This window comes from Pelobates fuscus, chromosome 8 (genome assembly GCF_036172605.1).
Source record: "Pelobates fuscus isolate aPelFus1 chromosome 8, aPelFus1.pri, whole genome shotgun sequence".
NCBI classification, from domain to species: Eukaryota; Metazoa; Chordata; class Amphibia; order Anura; family Pelobatidae; genus Pelobates; species Pelobates fuscus.
This window is the reverse complement of record NC_086324.1, coordinates 17,661,867-17,682,399: the sequence shown is the minus strand read 5'-3', so window position 1 is coordinate 17,682,399 and position 20,533 is coordinate 17,661,867. Positions and strand designations below refer to the sequence as shown.

The 20,533-nt window shown below is 40.3% G+C and overlaps 1 protein-coding gene across 3 annotated transcripts in view; it reads left to right on the top strand.

Annotated features, from left to right (window-relative positions):
• OBSL1 (obscurin like cytoskeletal adaptor 1) overlaps positions 1-18,563 on the top strand; it is a 63,566-nt gene extending 45,003 nt beyond the window's left edge. Inside the window, exons 16-28 of one of the 3 annotated variants that reach the window (XM_063429335.1) lie at positions 2,576-2,851; positions 5,848-6,123; positions 7,529-7,804; positions 8,839-9,114; positions 9,442-9,711; positions 10,232-10,498; positions 11,619-11,998; positions 13,241-13,394; positions 13,984-14,145; positions 14,961-15,065; positions 15,758-16,024; positions 16,552-16,821; positions 17,568-18,563. In XM_063429335.1, coding sequence (XP_063285405.1) covers positions 2,576-2,851; positions 5,848-6,123; positions 7,529-7,804; positions 8,839-9,114; positions 9,442-9,711; positions 10,232-10,498; positions 11,619-11,998; positions 13,241-13,394; positions 13,984-14,145; positions 14,961-15,065; positions 15,758-16,024; positions 16,552-16,821; positions 17,568-17,572 — 2,984 coding nt within the window. In that variant the 3' untranslated portion in view covers positions 17,573-18,563. The remainder of the gene's footprint in view (positions 1-2,575; positions 2,852-5,847; positions 6,124-7,528; positions 7,805-8,838; positions 9,115-9,441; positions 9,712-10,231; positions 10,499-11,618; positions 11,999-13,240; positions 13,395-13,983; positions 14,146-14,960; positions 15,066-15,757; positions 16,025-16,551; positions 16,822-17,567) is intronic. The other 2 variants (XM_063429337.1, XM_063429338.1) reach the window with 2 other exon arrangements.
• Positions 18,564-20,533: the final 1,970 nt, after the last annotated feature.

Here is a 20,533-nt window from a genome sequence, read left to right as displayed (position 1 = left end):
TAAACAATATTATCTATGTCCTCGCTACTGTGAGCTTAACGCCTCGGAACGACAGTCATACCTAGACTTCTGCCGAGATATACACAATAGCCGGGTCAATTGATATGTAAAGAGACAGACCTGAACTCCCTAAATGCTTATGACCTGCGTGGGGGAAACATTGTGTCATTCTCCTCAGTTGTCATAACAACCTAATGCTGATAGCTCTGTATCATTGGGGGATATGGGTACACTGTGCTAGCCCCCTCCACCCCCCTCAATTTGCTACCAAGTTACCATGGAGAAAAGTTAACCCTTTGTAATCTCCTATATTTCTCTGAATTCTGGATATTTATACACAGGCCATCTTTGCTGATTTTTAAAGGCACAGTGTCTTCTGTTTGGAATTCTGAAAATACTTGGTACTGTCATTGTGCAGTCCAGTGTTGAAGAGAAACTCACGGCTGTGGACTGCTGTAGCCCACCTGTCAGCGTCGGTCAGGAATTCTCGGATACTGTGACAATAAATGGAAAACCATTAATAGCCAAAAAACCACAACATTTAGGAGGGACGGTGGGCCTGGGAGATTGCCCGCTCAGAAATAATTAAATCCCCTTCCTAGCCCTTTTTAAGACGTTGTCATTATTCATAACAACACAATCACCCAACTGTTACTCAGTTGTAGATTATGCTAGCTTTAGTGTATAAATAATATTTATATTTATAATGACAGGTACGCCATTATTACCAAAGTAAGAATTCAAAGTGAATTTTAAATTTAAAGTTCAAATAGCCAAACTTGAGAAATTCTTGAAGTTAGCTATGCTTTAAGATTGGCTACTTGGCTTTTAATTTGAAATTCACTTTGAAATCACTTTAAATAATCCTGCATGTCTTTTCTAATAAAGCTTACCCTCCTCGCCCAAATATGTCTGTACAGGAAGAATAAATAAACCAAAAAAATGTAAAATGTTTTAAAGTTACAAAATTGTATTATTTGGGTAATCCCTAACAAGAATCTATTTACAAAACAGGCGTGTAGTGCTTTGCATCACATTTGAAGAGAGTTGGTAGTTTAGGGTTAAGTAGTTTGTAAGTTATGGGATAATTGGTAACCATTCTATAGACTGCATTTCCTAAACATTTTTCAAAATTACACAAAAATAGACTCGCTTCCAATTTACGTTCTTGGAATGAGATCAATTAGAGCCACATTCAAAATGAGATAATTATTCTTTGTTCTGGCCCTGAGCCTACCGTGGCATGGAATATGTTAAAAGAAAAAGAAAAAAGAAAGCTAATTGCTTCTTGTGAATTTACTTTGTTTAATTACTATACTCTGCGCTGTATTTAGACTGACCTTTTCCGCACTCGATGTTTGTGAAGTAATTATCTGAACTGTTTTCAAAGTATGTTCTGCAAACCAGGGCAAATGTTCCCGTCAATATCTGCCTGGAAGGATGACTCGTCCTGTGTTTGCTTAAAATCTATGGAATTTCTGTCATTAGAAGTTTGCTTCTTTCTATATAGATAAAAGTTTGTTTTCAAATCGTGTTATGAACATCGCACCCTACTCATAGCGCCTTGCTTATTCTGTAGCTAAATACAATGTGGGAATAGTCGTTTTGCTTTTTTCGTATTTATATTTAATTTGCTGATGACAGATGTTTTGGAACGCACAGTAAAAAATCAAGGCCTGTTTGTAAATGATACCAACTGGGGAAAAAGAAAAAAGCTCGGGCAAGTTGAAGATTTTGTTAGTTGTGGCCTTCATTTGGCTGGGCTAGACAATGGTTAGTTCCCCATAATTAACTATCTCGCAGGCATAGGCAACCTTTGGCACTGCAGATATTTTGGACTACACCTCCCATGATGCTTTGCCAGCATTATGGGTGTAAGAGCGTTATGGGGGATGGAATCCACAACATCTGGAGTGACAAAGGTTGCCTATGCCTGAACTAGTGAAAACATTTTTGTTACATATTGGAAGTTACAGTTTGAATTCTCCTGTTACATCTAGGCCTATCTGGTACATTTCATTCACATTCTTTTTACTTATAGATTTATATATTTCATAATTTCTTTTTTACTATCATTATGTATCATCCTGCAAATCCCAGAAGTAATCAAGATTCATACTTGCCAAGTTTTGGAATCTGGAATTCAGGGCCACGGTGGGGCAAGCTGGCAATGCGCCCGGCATGCATGTGTGGCAGTTTAACAAACCTACCTGGCAGGGCAGCCAAGCAGGGATGCCCATACGCAGAGTGTTGGGCATGCATATGGGTAGAACTGTACTGGGTTCACCTCATGCTGAACCCCAGAATAAGGGCACAAGAAAAAGTGCAGCAGGAGACTAAGACCAGGACTGTCCTGCTACATCCTTTAGACTGTAATCTGAGCATGGATCTCCTGGTCTCCACTTGCAGTCAATCATCAGCCCTTGCAATATTTTTTCTTCTCTGATTTGTCTACCAATTGTAATGAGCACTGTGAGTAATTTATTCCTCTATTTTATATATTTAAATATATATATATATATATATGTAAGCACTAGCAAATGGTTTTATATTTATTTTATATTGTTTTCCCCAGAACCACCCACAAAAATTGTGTTTCCCACGAACAGCTCTCAGGAGCTGGACTTTATCAGGGGTGACAAAGTGGAACTGGTGATTGAAGTGTCACGGAGCAACGGCACTGTCCGCTGGTTTAAAGACGGACTGGAGGTGGATGAAAACGAAACTCTGCGCATGACGTCCGATGGGTTCAGGCGATGCTTGGTCTTACCACACGCAGAAGTGGAGGATTCTGGGGAATATATCTGTGACACAGACAGTGACTCCATCACATTTGATGTGAAAGTATCAGGTCAGAATAAGGATGAAAAAAAATTCAATATTACCCTTGTGGCATGCAATACCGGTAGTGAAATTGGGGAATAAACAATAATAATTTACCCTTTAAAAGGTAGTGTGAAGACTCCTCTGTGTCTTTGCAAATATAGATATGAATAAAAATACACAACCTAAAATGAATAAAAACAGAGAGGGAGCACAAATGGTGTAGATAAATTTACACACCATAAAAAAATAAAAACTAAGATACACTCACAAACGTATGGATAAAGTAGGCGGAATATATAAATCAAAATGAAGACTTCTTTTCTTCTCTTCTCCCACTCTTTATGCTTTTAGGGTAAGAGAGAAAAACACAACATAGTGTACGACTGTATATACACAAAGGAAATACTTTATTAGATTGCACACACTGGAAACCAGTAGTTAAAAAGCCCATCAAAATCGCAATGTGTCTTCAGTATCCAGGAAGAAGCTGGTAAACACCCAGGATAAGAAGCATGCGAGTATGAAACAAAATATATAATAAATCTGCAACATAAAAGCAATCCTGCCGCCCTATGCGTTTCGTCCTAAGATTTCGTCAGGGGTATCCGGCTAGTGTCCTAGAGTCTTGTCTTCAAATACCATTTAAACGTCCTGCTTGTTTCTACCTCAAGGCTCGTTAGCCAATCCGGGACAAGTCCTTCATTAAATCAACCTGTAAAAAATAAACAAAATCTTCCACGAACCGCACCTCCTTCCGGGCTTCTGCGTGTCCAGCCTCGTTTTCGACAATATTGGATGTGACATCATATTCATCTCACGGCAATGGATTGCATTGGCATATGCGTTCTATTACATCTATTCCGGACAGAATCTTTTTTATACGAGAATTGTATGTTCCGCCTATTTTATCCATACTTTTGTGAGTGTATCTTATTTTTTATTTTTGATGGTGTTTAATTTTATCTACACCATTTGTGGTCCCTCTTTGTTTTTATTTATTTTAGGTTGTGTATTTTTTATTCATACGAGAATAAGGATGGAGCATATTCCAATAAAGTGGAACTGTGACTCCCGGCCTAGGATGTGGTTTAATATGACGTCTACTTAAAGGGACTCTCCAGTGCCAGGAAAACAAACAGTTTTCCTGGCACTGCAGGTCCCCTCTCCCTCCCACCCCCCCATCCCAAGTTGCTGAAGTGGTTAAAACCCCTTCAGTGACTTACCTGTATCCAGTGCCGATTTCCCTCGGCGCTGGTTCAGGGTCCACCCACGCTCCTCCCCTGCCGATGTCATCCGGTGGGGGAGACCTATCACGCATGCGCGGCCGGTGACGGGGGAGACCTAATGCGCATGAGCGGCAATGCCACGCATGCGCTTTAGACCTCCCCATAGGAAAGCATTAAAAAATGCTTTCAATGCTTTCCTATGGGGATTTCAGCGACGCTGGAGGTCCTCACATAGCGTGAGGACGTCCAGAGACGTGATAGCACAAGGAATGTGTGCTATAATACCGGAAGTGCCCTCTAGTGGCTGTCAAGTAGACAGCCACTAGAGGAGGAGTTAACCCTGCAAGGTAATTATTGCAGTTTATGAAAACTGCAATAATTACACTTGCAGGGTTAAGGGTAGTGGGAGTTGGCACCCAGACCACTCCAATGGGCAGAAGTGGTCTGGGTGCCTGGAGTGTCCCTTTAACCCCTGTATTTAACAAACATGTATTTGTGAGGTGTTAAATGTTAAGATAATCATCTAACATGGATTTTTGCAAAAATAATAATATTATTTGTAAGCTTTCTGTGTAAGTTGAATTGATCTGTTTATCATTCTAGCCAAATTGCTAACAAATGTATGCATTTCAAGAGATTTCAGCTTTTATCTGAGCATTTATCTATTGTTCCATTGTTGTATCTGTTAGCAGTGAGCTGTACTCCGCTTGATGCTCACTACTATAATGCAGTATTAGCATTGACGCTCTGCATCATTACATGGCACAATGTATTCGCATACAATAACACTTGCATCCTGTTATACGCCCTCCCTGCACCAGAACATCATGATGTGACAGTTAAATCTCTGTGTCAGCTACAGAAATTCAGACATACACAATAAACTAAAATAATGATTTTAGTACGGTAATTTGAAAATTCGACATTTGTTGGAATTATATGTAACATCATGTAAAGATTAAAATGCTGCTGGTTAAAGTGCTCTTATACATACCGACCAATAGCCTCGGGTTTAGTGGGACAGTCCTGAATTCAGAGTGCTGTCCGGCCATCTTATGTTTGCTCTCTAGAATCCCCAGATGGCTAGATGGACAGATCCTATAATACGCAGTACAAACACATCATTAGACGGCATTACATGGTAGAGAGATTTAGCAATGACTAATGCCAATTCTGTTGGTGGCACCACCACCCTCCATGCTGCCCCTGTTCTCCCCTCAGTCCTTAATGGTCCTTGATTTTGTTTTGTTTTTTATTGTGGGTGGTGGCTGACCATCTCACAGAGAGTAACTCTGACCAAAACATGTGTTTATGAAAATACTGTGTTTGGTTGGGGTAACCCTTCAAGGTTCTAGATCAGGGGTGCCCAAAAGGTAGATCCCCAGTTATTGCAGAATTTAAAAATCCCATGATGCTTTGCATGCCTTTAGAATGACAAAGCATCATGGAAGCTGTAGTTTTGAAACATCTGGAAATATAACTTTTGGGCACCCCTGTTCTAGATGAATGCAGGACAGTGGGCGGCTCTAAACTGCATTTGAGAATGAGCAAGTTGAGAATGAGCTTTCATGAAGAGTCCTTCATACCCACCCAATCACGAACCAATCAGTTCCAACCTAATCATGATATTCGCTGTCCAGTAACACATCCATTTAATATCCAAGAAAGTTCTAATCCAACATTCCAAGTAAGGAGAATGCAGCAGTTTAGATCTCACAACACATTCTACTAGGACGAGGGGATTTCTACGGTTACCAATAATTCTATCCCAGTAACATATCCTATTCGTTTTCAGAACCACCTGTCACGATTGTGTCCAGTGGCTGCTCACCATCCGTGCTACGTGTGACGGAGGGAGATCCATTTTCTATACAGTGTCTACTCTCCCGCGTCTCGGCTGCTGTTAGGTGGTTCAAAGATGGTCAGAAATTGATGACAAATGACAAACTGACACTGGATGAACAGGGAACCAAGCACTTCCTTCACTTCCAGTCTGCGCAGCCAGAGAGCGCTGGTCATTACGAGTGCAACGTTGGCACGGATGCCAGAGTTTTCACAGTCCATGTCGATGGTGAGTAGCAATGAACCAGCCGTTAATCTTTCCAGTGTAGCACACCAGCACAACATCTTTCTCCTGCACTGAAACTCTGAACTGTTAGAGAGCCTGTAGAATATACAGCGATAATAAATATTGCACCCCAAAGATGAGTTATATCTCCTGGCAAGAGTACTTTGGCCCTCGGTACCCACAGGCTGAAATGTACGTTTGATTTATGAACTAATATTCTCCAGTCTCCCATTATGTTAAATGTGTGTCTGGGCCTGCAAATTCGATACAACGTCTATTTTTCATTTCTCGACACACACAGACTCTATTTAAAACGGCCTAAAATGTACGTAAATCTCAGGGTTTGACCAGTATAGCTAGGAGCTGAGGTTATTTGCTTAATATTCACGGGGGGACTTGATATCACTGAAATAAGCATTTATAGGCGCAACAGCAAAATATGTTTAAAAAAGAATCATGTTTTAGAGATAAAAATGTATTCCCCATAATTTAAAAATGGCGAATTATATCAGTCAGAAGAGCGTATTCAGATTTGGAAAAATCTTTACGAATAATCTTTAATATGCCATCTCTCCGGATTATTCCTTAATGGGTGAATTTTAATTTTTAGTCCAAAAGAAAAGAGATAATCTGAAATTACAGCTGGCTTGGATTTTCTTTTTTCCAATTCTGCTTTTTAAGGACCGAAATTAGAAATGTGCACAATTTAGTGAAAAACCTTAATAGTGTTACCCTACACAATGTGGCACTTATCAAAGAATGCTTCGTACGTAACACCCACCAGCAGGAGCTGAGTAGGTAGCACCCACTATTGCTGTCTTTCTGTGCATCACTTAATGACTCACCTAACCTCTCCTGTATGTCTTTCCTATGCAACCCAAAATCAACTCCGCTTCTTGCTGCATGCAAACCAAACTACCTTTAGCATCACCAAGTATTTCTGCAATGCAATCAAAATATATATATATATATATGTATATCCTACACAGAAAATAAAACTATTGAAAACTTCTAGATTAATCTAATCCTGTTTCTGTGTCTATTCTTTTCCAAAATAAAGGGTTTAATAATTCAAAATATTTTTGTCGCATTGTAGTTAATTCTTGTGGTAGACTTGCCCCTTCGTAAATAGAGAGGCTTTAAGTCAATGTACCATTTCATAGCTTCTGCTCATGTTTACAATTTATTTATTTTTATTTTGAAAGGGGTTCAGAGCACTGCAAAATAAAATACCCCATGTATCCTGTTGGGGAATCTTGATTCTAAAACATGTTATTTTCCATCATATTGTGAACTAGAATTTGCTTTCGACCTAATTACAAGGGGATTTAAAATTGCAGTTAGATTCTGTGCCCCTCTGCATTGCCACCTGGGGCTCTAATTCCTGTCGGTGTTTGGTTCTTGGAAGAGGCGGTAGTGGCGATCTTAGGGCGCGAGCAGATCATGCCGCGGAGGTTGTGCACAGTGTCTGACGACCTCAGGCTGGCACTCTCCCTGTCCCGATCTGATGCTGAAGTGAGATGGTACAAGGACGGAGAGCGGCTGAGAGACAATCCACACGTACTAGTGGAGGAGAGGGGAGCAGAACGCTCGCTGACCATCCTTGGAGTGACACGTGGTGACGCAGGGGAATATCTTTGTGATGCCAGCCATGACAGCTTCAGCTTTTATGTCACTGTGGGAGGTAACAGGAGAGACGAAGAGGCACTGCAACCCACATCTTTTTTGCATTTACCCTTTCAAGCACCAGCATCCACCACTCTGCAATCTCATGTTCCTTTGGATATGCAACCTGCACCCTTCGTTGCTGCCCCATTAATCTCTGCTTACTATATAACTCTTCCCTGCTCGTTGCTCAATCAAATCCCACTGTTTTCTAGTTCTCCTCTGTTCCTTTTCCTCAGTCTACCTTTTGCATCCTTCTTCTAAGATTGTATATTTTACAACTTTAATTAAGTTGTCAACCTTGACTCCGACTAATACAATTTTCCCTGAGATTGCATGATTATAATTTTCTATGATCCTTCTCTTAGAAATGTTGTGCCCTTGTGCTGTCTCCTTCTGTGTTCTAAATTGCCCGTGATGGCTCCATTCCCCCCTAGTAAACCTCCTTTACTGTACTTTGTGATTCCTTCCATTCTTGGCTGTCATGTATCCTTCCTCATCCTGCTACTCCTCAATTGCTTGTGATGTCTTCTTCCACCTGTTGAGCCGTGATTACAGCATGTTGTGAATTTTCCTCATTCTGTGATGCCTTCTTTACTGCCTGTTCTGCATCTCCTCTCCTATTCTGCATCAATTTTTTGCTGTGATGCTTCCTTCCCCATTGGCCTGTCCTCCTTTACTGCCTGTATGTATCATCCCTTCCCATGAGATGCCTCTGTAGCTGCTTGAGATGCCTTCTTCTCCCACTAGCAATGCCTCCATTATTGCTTGTGATGCCTTCTTCGTCCTCCTGTGAGGCCTCCATTACTGCCTGTGATGCCTGCTTCTCTATTGTGCTATTACCCCCATTATTGCTTAAGACGCCTCCACTAATCTCTGCAATCTTTCTCTATCGTTTGGGCATTTCTTTCCGCGTCCAATCTTAGACAATGTTGCAAGTAGTGAAGTTTGCTGTCTCGGCTGAGAAAGGCTGTGCATTAAAGGCTTTGCAGTTGTTTTTCACTACTGTGAGTCTTGCTTTTTCCTCATCCCTCGACTCTCTTGGTTACACAGCACCTCCGGTGGTTATTGTGGGAAATACTGGAACCCCTGAGCACCATACTTTGATGGTTGGCGATGACCTGGTCTTGTCCTGTGAATTGTCTCGGCCTAACTTTAAGGTGCGTTGGCTGCGTGATGGTGAAGAACTTGTGTCGGTTGGACGGGTGAAGATCCTGTCCCGAGGCGTGCACAGACAAATTACTATACAGTCACTCAGACCATCTGATTCCGGCACCTACACCTGTGATGCTACAACAGACCAGATGCACACCACAGTCCATGTTGAAGGCAAGTAACTGAAGTAATAGGACGTCACACTTGAGAAACCCCTTATTATGTAAGCCTAGTTAAGCCGCTATTCTGTTTTACAATTTATAGATCTAATGTTATTGGATAGTAAATAAAACTATATGTGAAAATATTTTGTTTATGGACTGGGCAATTTAATACCTGGGTGGGAAATTGCTGAGGTCCTTGGCACCCCAACACAGCTTGGCCACACTCATCTTTATTTTTCTTTATATATATATGTTCATTTTCTCACTTTGAATTACTATGGACTGTTCAAACGTTTTGAAATAAATGTTGTAATGCTGTGGCGTTTGTTTGTCTCAGTGCCCCGGCAGGTGGAGTTTATCACCGAGGTACAGAATGTCACCGTGCTGGAAGGAGAAACGGCCACGTTTAAGTGCGTTGTCTCTCCCGATGACGTGAATCTCATGTGGGAGTTGAATGGGTCCCCAGTGCACTCTGACAAGCGGGTCAGCCTTTCAAGTAATGGGCTGTGCCATTCTTTTACTCTGCGCTCCTGCCGTATCTCTGACTCGGGAACTGTGACCGCAAACGCTGAGGGAATCATCTCCAGGGCAAGACTAAGAGTACAAGGTGGGTGAGGTAACCCGATACCTTACAACCCTTTTAATGATGCCAGAGGCCATCCTAAGTTTGGCCCCCTGGTTCCTTACCCCCTGGTTTGGCACTCTCTTAGCTAAGCGACTTCTGACATAATGCGAGCATTTGCCCAGCAGCAGAGATATTCTTTAACATTTTCCTTTTCTTTTACTATCTGTTTATGAGACGCCTGTATAATGCATCGGCCCATTCCACTTTCTGTGCAGAATCCTCTGATGTTTCCATACTTTTATGTTTTAATTTTCACTACTATTCTCAAGTTTTTTTTTTTTTTTAGATTAATTGGTGCATTTAGTTACATGTGTAATATGTTCTGCACAAGTACATGGCCTCCTTGGCAAATAATCCATATGAAAAGACCAATCCTGGAACTCCAATTGTTGTTGAACTAACATTCACAGAATTCTAGGGAAATTTAGTCCCAAAAATTCTGAGTCAAGTCTGAAGCCCCCAGATACATGTCCTTCATAGTCCTTATTTCTTTTCATGACAGAGGCCCATGTGCTGTTCACTGAGGGTCTCCAGGATATCGAGGTGGAAGAAGAAGAAGATATAACACTGACAGTGAAGGTCACTACCGACAGAGCCGACGTCCGCTGGGTGAAACAAGGAGTGGTAATCCAATCTAGTGACAAGTATACTCTGCAGAGCTCAGAACACACACACTCACTCACTATCCGCTGTGTCCAGGCTTCTGATCGAGGGCGATACAGCTGCGAGAGTCTTCACGACAGAACCGATTGTCGTCTGAACATTTTACGTAAGTTTGAAAGCATTATTTTTACAAATATGAAACACATTGTGTGAAGGCACCCTGTGTGTCTAAAAAAAACCAACAGGATGTCAAATGTGCGTATTTATATTGAGGACAAATTAAACAAGACGCACATTAAATAAGATTATTGGCAGATAAGATGTTTCTGGCCACTACAAACCCATTTATCTTCCAACCTAATGTGGATGAAATAAAAAAATTGTATTGCAGCACATATTATGATAAAAAGAACAAGGCTAAATGCTAGCTATGGATATGATTCCTCTTTGGAACATACAAATGACTACAATGTGTCCACAATAGCTCTTTAACTCCTTCACTGCCAACACATACAGACAGCAGACATCTGCATCCATAGTCCGAGCCCCACAAATGCATGTTTCTCAGCATTTCAATGGCTCGCAGGTGAAATTAATTTATATTGTATCCTATTCTTTAACTCCATTAAACAAGTATCAATAGTGTTATTGTTGTTATGTCATTAAATAATGTTATCTACAGTAGACTACCGACATAAAAAAAATACATTTACTCAATTGTTTCCACAATGCAAAAATGTATAGATTTTGCTGGTCATGTTTTTCTTCAATAACTTGGCACTTAAGAAGTTACGGTGAGTTTACTTATCTCTCTGGTCTTTGGTGGTATTTGACCACTGAGAATTATCAGTGCTGTCTGAGCTGGTGCAAGGTATAGTCATTAAAACTGGCATTTTGCCCCAAATACCCTTCCAGTTCCATACCTTTCTGTATTGATCACTTATTCTATATTACATACCAGTTCTTTTCTTATGGGGCAAATGAAGATGAAGATTCAATTTCCCCAAATTCACTGTTCCCCATACTTCCTACCTCAACTCCCTCGAGTAAGAGAACATTTGTTAACTTTGAAAACGTTTCCACCTAATCAAATAAAATTTCACGTTGCCAATTTCATGCCTGTCCCTTTATAATCAAGTAACTTTTAACTGCTCAGTCAGTTCAATATGTTATTGTTTCCCTTTATTGTTGTGATTATGTTTTCCTTTGTTTATTGAAATGTCCCCATTGCACTGTAGAGGTTGCTGATGCTTAATATTTAATGATGGTGACTTGTGTCCTCACAGCCAGGAGCATAGCTGTAAAGAAGGGGCTGCAGGATGTGAAATGTTTGGAAGGCAGCAACATAGAGTTTTCTGTGGAATTGTCCCACGAAGGTCTAGCTGGAGAGTGGTGGAAAGGCGGTATGCGTCTGATCTCCGATGACCGATGCACAATCACAGAAAGTGGCCGTCAGCACTTCCTGCGCTTTTTTGATCTCACTCTCCCTGATTCGGGCATTATTGCCTTTACCACCGACACCCTCCGCTCTACAGCGCAGCTGACAGTGACCGAGCACCCGCTCGCCATTACACAACCTCCACAAGACATTGTGGTCAACGAGGGTGGATTAGCCTCATTCCAGTGTGAAGTGTCCAAACTAGAAGCCATTGTGACGTGGAGCAAGGTAAGAACATCGAGTACTTTACAGGTCTTCAAAAAAGGATCAGACAAGGGTTAGATCCTGGAGAAATAGAATACATTTTAGAATAGAACATTACGGATACAGATAATGCAGGAAGGAAACAATGTCTACATAGTTAAAATGAAAAGGTAATTAGACTAAAAGGATATAGCAGCAATATCAGGGACATAAAGTGGAGGTAGTTAGATTTCTAAATCCTGCTTGTGCTAGATCTCGTACCAGGCTGTGAATGTATATGGATTAGTTAATGAGGACAAGATCCTGAGAGACAATGTTATAAGACAATATACAATGTCATTCGGCAGTTGCTAAGGCCAGTAAGGTATTGTCATGTACTAATAGGGGCATTCATTCTTGGGACCACATCTTGAATTACGGACACCTGTTCCAAATAAGGATATTATAGCACTAGGAAAAGTGCAGAGGCGGGCTACAAAATTGATTAAAAGAATGGAGCATTTTAGTTATGATGAAAGGTTAACACATTTAAATATGCATAGTTTAGAAAAACTGTGCCTCAGAGGGGATATGATAGCATTACACAAATAAAATGGAGGCCAATACAAACCATTGTCTGGAAATCTATTCATAAATAGGACTATACATAGAACACAAGGTCACGCATTTAGACTGGAAGAAATGAGATTTACAAACCATTGTCTGGAAATCTATTCATAAACAGGACTATACATAGAACACAAGGTCACGCATTTAGACTGGAAGAAATGAGATTTACAAACCATTGTCTGGAAATCTATTCATAAACAGGACTATACATAGAACACAAGGTCACGCATTTAGACTGGAAGAAATGAGATTTAATCTAAGGCAAAAGAAAGGGTTTTTTCACATTAAGAGCAATAAGGATGTGGAATTCCCCGCCTGAAGAGGAGGTTTTATCAGAGAATATACAGATGTTTAAACAGCAATTAGATAAATACTTCCAAAAACATAACATACAGGGATATAATTTGTAATAGCTGCTTGATCCAAGAAGATATCTGACTGCCATTCTGGGATCCAGAAGGAATTTTTTCCTAGTGTGTTGCAAAATTGGAAGAGCTTCAAACTAGGTATTTTGCCTTCTTTTTATCATCAGCAAAAACAAATGTGAGGAAGACAGAACTTGATGGACACATATCTCTTTTCAGCCTATGTAACTATGTAATGTATGGTGCCCATGTGTTGGGAGTTTTACATCTTGTTATTGTATCCCTGTGACAGGACGGTGACCCACTGGCTCCAAGTGCTTTGTGTCGTATGTTTTCTGTTGGCCGACGCAGAATCCTTCAGCTGAGCAACTGCAGGCTACAGGATGCTGGGACTTACTCGTGCCATGTGAATGACATGTCTGCTTCTGCCACGCTGCGTGTCCTTGGTGAGACCCCTATTCATTTTATGTTAATGGTAATTCACAGACTAAAGCACAAGGAACAGAGCAGTTTTTGTAATCTCATCAATGTTACCTCGGCAGACAGCCCCCCGCATCTGTTGGTGGTGAGTTTTTGGTGCTCACTTGTGATTTCTACAATATAACTCTGATCAGTAGTAGCCAGAGGAGGAATCCAGTACCACCAGAGGAGGTGGGGGGATGCACGCCTGCGTTCCTAATGATACAATGATAATATTTTTCTCCATAAAACGTTAACAGTTTTTTTGTTTACTTACTAAAGTTGGATCTGCGAAGAACTGACAAAAGGAATCTTAAAAAACAACTGTAAATATTTAACTTTAAGTTAACTGTGTTTCCACCTCTTTTTTTAACTTATATTTTTCAGTGTCCTTGTCATTTTTACACATTTCTCTGTTTGCTGAATAAACATTATTGTGTTGATTTGTTTTATTGATGTAACATGTTGGGGCTTGCTCACGTCTCTTTGTAAGTGTAGTTCATACATTGTTTCTCAGCTGGAATCCCACGCGTTCCGATGTCTTGTTCTAAATGTCTCTCTCTTTGTTTCCTGTAGAGCAAGAGCCACAGATGTTGAGGGATTTGCAGGACGTGGATATCGAGGAGAATGAAAATGCTGTATTTATTTGTGAAGTTTCATGCCCTCAGGCAAAAGGGGAATGGTTCAAAAATGGCGAGACAATCAAAGTTACGTCCACCACCAAAATTCGCCAGGAAGGTAACAGACACAAAAGAGTTGTTTCACTGTGTTATTTTTGACTTTTTATAACTCTAGTCCCATCTTCTTATCTGTTCCTGAGACACTATATTGCATTTCAGTAAAGGATTTTATTTTGCATCAATTATTCATAAAACAATGTAGTGTAAACTTGTGATGGCTAAACTTTGACCATAATCCTTAGCCAACCAGCTTGCCATTTTCTCAATATGTCAGTTGGCTGGAAGAGAATTTTAAGATATATTGTCATACACCTTCAAATTTTTTAACACTTTTTTTTAGGGGCGAGGCTGGAGGTATGACAATGGGTGAGGTTATTAATGTAAATGTTATGTGAATTCATTGTATTGTATTTTATGGACACAGTACTTTGCATCATACCGCGCTGAAGATCTGCTGTAGTCAGATGCACAATAAAAATAAAGCCCCCATAAAAGAGGGGCACTGGGATAGAAAAGAGGGACAGAGGCATTAGAACTCAAAGAAGAGACTGCCCTCCTAAATAGGGACAATTGTATGTATGGTCACAACAGCAAAGTATCACTATCATACGGAGCAGGATTAACCAAAAGTGATTAGACAGGAATCAGGAATTTGCTTGGCCTCGTTAGCCATCCCTGCGTGAAGAATGAAGGGGGGCCCAGAACTGGGAACCTGCCTTGGACCTGTGGGATTTTAATCCTTCTCTACTTTCGTACTTTTGTAGACTGCCACCTCTCGTCTACAGATCTTTTATTCGGCTCCTTGATTTGTGCGTGGAGCGTGTGGATGGGTTATTGCTCTGGATAAGTGACATGCTAACATTTTTATTCTAGGAAGGAGGCATTTCCTGTTAATATGTGGAGTCCAGTGTGAAGACTCGGGCGAAATAGTCTTCAGGGCCAGGAGAGTGGAATCGAAAGCCCATCTCCGCGTGTCAGGTAGGAGGTCCTGTTCAATATTTGTCGTCCACATAATTACTTGTATTCCAAAGGATGTACTCCATTGTATGTAGTTATGAATTTATTCTTATATTTGAAATCATATGTACGTTTCTTTAAAAATACAGCCAACTCTATGTCATCGAATGTATGCATCAAATGAAAATATTGATTCCTAACCATGATTGTTTAGGATAATATATACCTTTTCTGACACTAACCCTGTCTAACGAGCGTCCACGCTTGGCTGCCCACATATGTTCATACCAGGGACTGCCCCGCCAGTGTGTCTATACTCACTCCTAATGTATGTGCACACAGGCACATATGCAGAACCACTTTTCCTCCCACCGCCAAGTTTTCTGTGAACGGCGAGGATGAGCAGATTTGAAGCGCTAACTTTATTTACTGATAGATCTTTTTCACTAAAGTGTGAATTGTCAGGAATTCACAGTGATTTTAAAAATGTAGTCCTAGATAGTAAAATTGGAAAAGTTCTATATTTTCAGTTTGGTAATTTTGGCTAAATATTTGGAATTCACTTTGGACAATTCATCCTTTGATTCTGAATAACTGTTAGAACATCCTGCTCATCACTGTTCAGTAAGTCTTACTATATATATTTAAGTATGTTCTTCATATTATTATATATATATATTATATATTTTTTTCTGTTTTGGCTGTTATAATAGAGCTTCCTGTTAGAATCGTGAAGTCATTGAGAGATAAGACTGCCCGTGAGGGCCATCGAGTGACACTGGAGTGCAAGGTAAACCCTCCCAGGGCGCAGGTGACTTGGCTGAAGGGAAACGTAGAGCTTGTCCCATCTTCAAAGTACCAGATAAGCACTGAGGACGCATTTCGCAAATTAATTATCAATGATGTGAACTGTGACGATGAAGACATGTACACCATGAGAACCAAAGCAGGGCAGAGCAGTGCACGACTACTTGTGGAAGGTAAGAACAAAAGTAATTTTTTAAGGAATATATCACAAGGCAACAATGTTCTGCAAGTCTCATGTGCATATCTACGGGCCAATAGAATAAACAACACAGGGAAACAATTATTAGTGCAATGTACTAATAAGATGCAACCTCGCATATCCACGTGACCATATTCCATAACCGACTCCAAGTTCTCCCTATAGCTCGATACTCCTTGCCTGACGACACTACCACCATGTTGAAGGTGGAGGAAGGGCACGGAGGATGAACCGAGCGGAGGACCGGGGCAGCATGGAGGGGGATAACATTTTCAGTTTAAGTAACACACTTCCATCTTCATGGCCTAGTTTCTTTATTTTCTGTATTTTTTCCTAAAAATTAACTCTTCTCCTCATTGTGGTCTTCATTCTCGTACACTCTTTTTTTTTTTGTATTCTTTGATAAGCTAAACCCTTTCTTTGGATAATTTTCCCTACCGTCCTTTTGACATCTCTGTATATTTTCTGTGCTCTAATGGTGCCTGGATCTCATTATTCCAGGTCTAGCCATCCAGATCTTTCGAAGTCTGACTGACGTGAAGGTCAAAGCGCCCGCTGATGCATGTTTTGAGTGTGAAGTTTCTGTTCCGCTGACCAGACCCCCTCAGTGGAGTTTAAATGGCACTTTACTATACAGTGGTCCCGATGTTATCATAGAAAATAGAGGAACTCGATATAAACTCACCCTGAAAGACACATATCCAGAAATGACCGGGACAGTGAGATTTACTGCGGGTAAAACTCGTTCTGAAGCCAGGCTCATTGTGCAAGGTACATATCTTACATTGTAACAGGTATCTTACAAAGGTAGATCCACATCTATTGCAGAACTGCCATTACATTTGGCAAAGAATAATGAGAGTTGTGACAGCTGGGAATAAACATTTTGGGAAAACCAAGCTGTATAACAAAAAAAGAAAATCATTGAATAAAAAAAAACGTAATTATTGCAGGAAATAATATTGCGGGTAAACACACATTGAATTAGATATTTCGCAGGAACTTTTTTATATTAGAAGCGGGTGACAGTCAGTAGAGCTTTGTTTTGCTGGAATCGATCTATTGATTGATGATTGATCATTTTTAGCCATTTAACTTAAGATCATTGGCTTGTTTTTTTTTTTTAAAGACCTCTTAGGCCCCACTAGCATGTTAATTAGATTACACGTCTCATGCCCACTTTTTCTTAAAACTCACCGTGTCATTTTTTAACACTGCTAACTGCAAGGTCAGTAGGAGGCTAGGAGCATATAAACAATATTGCAGACAGGAAGCAAAGCCTATTATATTAAGTAATTCGTTAATTTTGTATAGCAAGAACACTGCATGAAATTGTAATGTTAAACATTGAAATAAAAACCCTCGACACACAGAGAATTAGGAGATAAATGTTCCTGCAAAAAATAAAAAAATAAACACAAATTAAGGGGATAGATTAATCTATAGAATTGATTACGATTTATATTTTATTGTTTCAATCTGAATTTTGACTATTGATCTTGATTTTTTTTCTGCAGAATAAGAACATCACAAGCTGCATCTACGGCGAGACATCTCTTCCTGCCTTTTAGACGTTACTTATAGCCCTTATAGATTTCTCACACTTATTGCTTGCACATAATTCCCCTCTCCGAATTTTTACAGTGCATTTTGGTAGAGCTGTGCTCGTACCGGTGAGATTTCGCATGGTGCTCTAGAAGGCAAAGCTATTTAGAAGACACCGTATATAGGTTATAAACCTTGCAGATTGGAGCACAATAAAATATACATTAATTCTAATGTCTTATGTGCTCTGTAATCAAATAAAATGTATGGGAAGAGACACGATGAAAGGCAGAGATACAGAAAAGGAAGGATTCAATCTAAATAAGTTGGAAATGTGCCCAGAGCAAGATGAGGACATACAAAGGAAAAATGAAAGTGACGTGAAAATTGTTAAAAAGATTAGAAAAGAGACATAAGAAACACAGAAGGCACCAGAGCCAAGTGACGTGCCTGTATATACCTATTTATAAATATTTATACCCGTCTTTCTCCATTTTATTTGTACGTTATAAGGCTCTGGTGATTTCTTCAGGAGAGACAGGGAGAGATTGCAATGCTACAAAAAAGGGGAATTGCACTAGTAAAAAGAAATATGAACTAATGGGATTGACAGGACAGAAGCAGAGCTGAACAATCTGTAGCAGATAAAACAAACAAACAAACAAAAAAAAACAGCCTGAACTGATGAGAGTTACGGAGAAATGAAATTGAAATGTTTGTAAATTTGTGGCAGGTTGGTGAGATCAGATCCCGAAGCGCTGTCTGTCTGTGAATATTTACATTAATAGGAACATCTTGTCAAAAAGAACGTGCCCCAAACTGACCTTCAACATTCACATACCCAGCTCCCCCCCCCACACACACACACATACGCTCCCCAAGGCTTCATGCCCCGACCTTTCCCTGCTGACGTCAGCCGTGTACGCAATGTTCCTCTGCCTTTGAAATTAAACTTACTTCGCACTTTGGCCTTTGTTTGTTGTTTATTTGTTCATGTATTTTTATATTTCTAATTTATAGAGGTTTAAAGACGGATTTCATAGCTGTTTTTAGCCAACATGAATGTAAGTTGGAAAAATTCCAATTTGTGGTAACAGGCTTATGGTTGTATATCCTGCTTATGTGTTGAGATGAAAATGCAATAGAATTTGACAGGGTTATTCACTTAAGTCGGAACAGTGAGATATTTCAAGTGAATTTTAAGTTTAAGTGCAAAAAAGCTGAATTGGAAAAATGTTCAAATCAATAGTTTTTTCAGTTCAAATATCTGTTCTCTCTTTATACTGCCTCTCTTGGCAAACTCATTAACTCCTTTGGATTCCGCTACCATCAGTACGGTGATGACACCCAGATATATCTCTCCTCCCCGGACCTCTCTCCTGCCGTCCTGCAACGTGTCACTGCTTGCCTTTCTTCTATTTCTGATTGGATGTCCTCCAGCTTAATGAAACTCAATCTCTCTAAAACTCAGCTTCTTATTTTTCCCTGTCATAATGCTGTTCCTCCTCTTTCGCTCTCCCTTCAAGTCGATGGTACTTGAATCAGTCCATCCTTGCAAGCTCGTTGTCTTGGTGTTATCTTTGATCCTGGCCTCACCTTTGCACCACATATACAGTATGTTGCTAAAACCTGTCGATTCCACCTTAAAAATATCGCCTGCATCCGCCCCTTTCTCACGCAAGATGCTGCAAAGGAGCTTGTTCACGCTCTGGTAATCTCTTGCATGGATTACTGTAATTCTCTCCTAGTTGGTCTCCCCAAAAGCCGAACTGCCCCGCTACAATCGGTAATGAATGCTGCCAACAGGCTGATCTTTCTCACCTGTCACTCCTCCCATACCTCACCCATCTGTCGATCCTTACACTGGCTTCCTGTATCCTATAGGAGTCAATTTAAAATACTAACCATGACCTATAAAGCTCTAAACAACTCTATCCCCTCTTACATTTCTTCCCTAATTCATAGGTATGCCCCTTCTCGGTCTCTCCGCTCTGCGATGACCTTCTCCTGTCCACTGCTCGCACTCTTACTGCTAACTCGTGCTTGCAGGACATTTCGCGGGCGACTCCCTTCCTTTGGAACAGCCTGCCTACCCCCATCAGACTCTCCCCTAGTCTTCAATTGTTTAAGAAGTCCCTCACATCTGTTCAGAAATGCTTATGGACTCCCAGAGTAACCTATCTATACTTACTCAAATCTTTCTCTAGTTCTCCTAAAGAGCCATATTCCACTCTCACCTCCAGCTCTGCTACTTTTCCACCTTGTTTGGTGGCTGTTACCCTTGCCGCCCTGTTGTGTATTTGTACCCCAAGCCCTCTAGACTGTAAGCTTGTTTGAGCAGGGCCCTCCTCTCTACCTATTGTTCCTGTGTCACTGTGTAATTGTCTCATTTATTGTAAATCCCCCCTCCCCCTTTTATAATATTGTAAAGCGCTGTGGAATTAGTTGGCGCTATATCAATACCAATAATTATAATAATAATAAATCGTGTGTACTTAAAGGAACACTATGCTGTTAAGAATGCAAACCTGCATTCCTTAATCTACAGTTCCCCTGTCCCTTTTTAGATTAGTGGTCCACCCAAGTTTGCAATAAAAGTTTGTAAAGAGAAAATAAAACTTTACTTTTTTCTCATTTCCATTTTGCTATTGTGGAGGCATCGCATTGCAGGTGTTTGTCCCATCCAATCCTCATTTGATGACGTTGAAATCATTTGATAGTTTCACTCGGTCGTTGCTGCGGAAGCCCCTCTAGTGTCACTAGCGGTGTGTTTAACCCTTCAAGGTAAACATTGCTGTTCTTACTAAACAACATATTTTACACTGAAGGGTTAAAACTACAGGACCAATGCTTAAAGATGAAGTGCTCTGGGTGACCTTAGTGGATCTTTGTATTTGATTCACTATGCTTTCCTAACAAATCACACTTTATATAATCC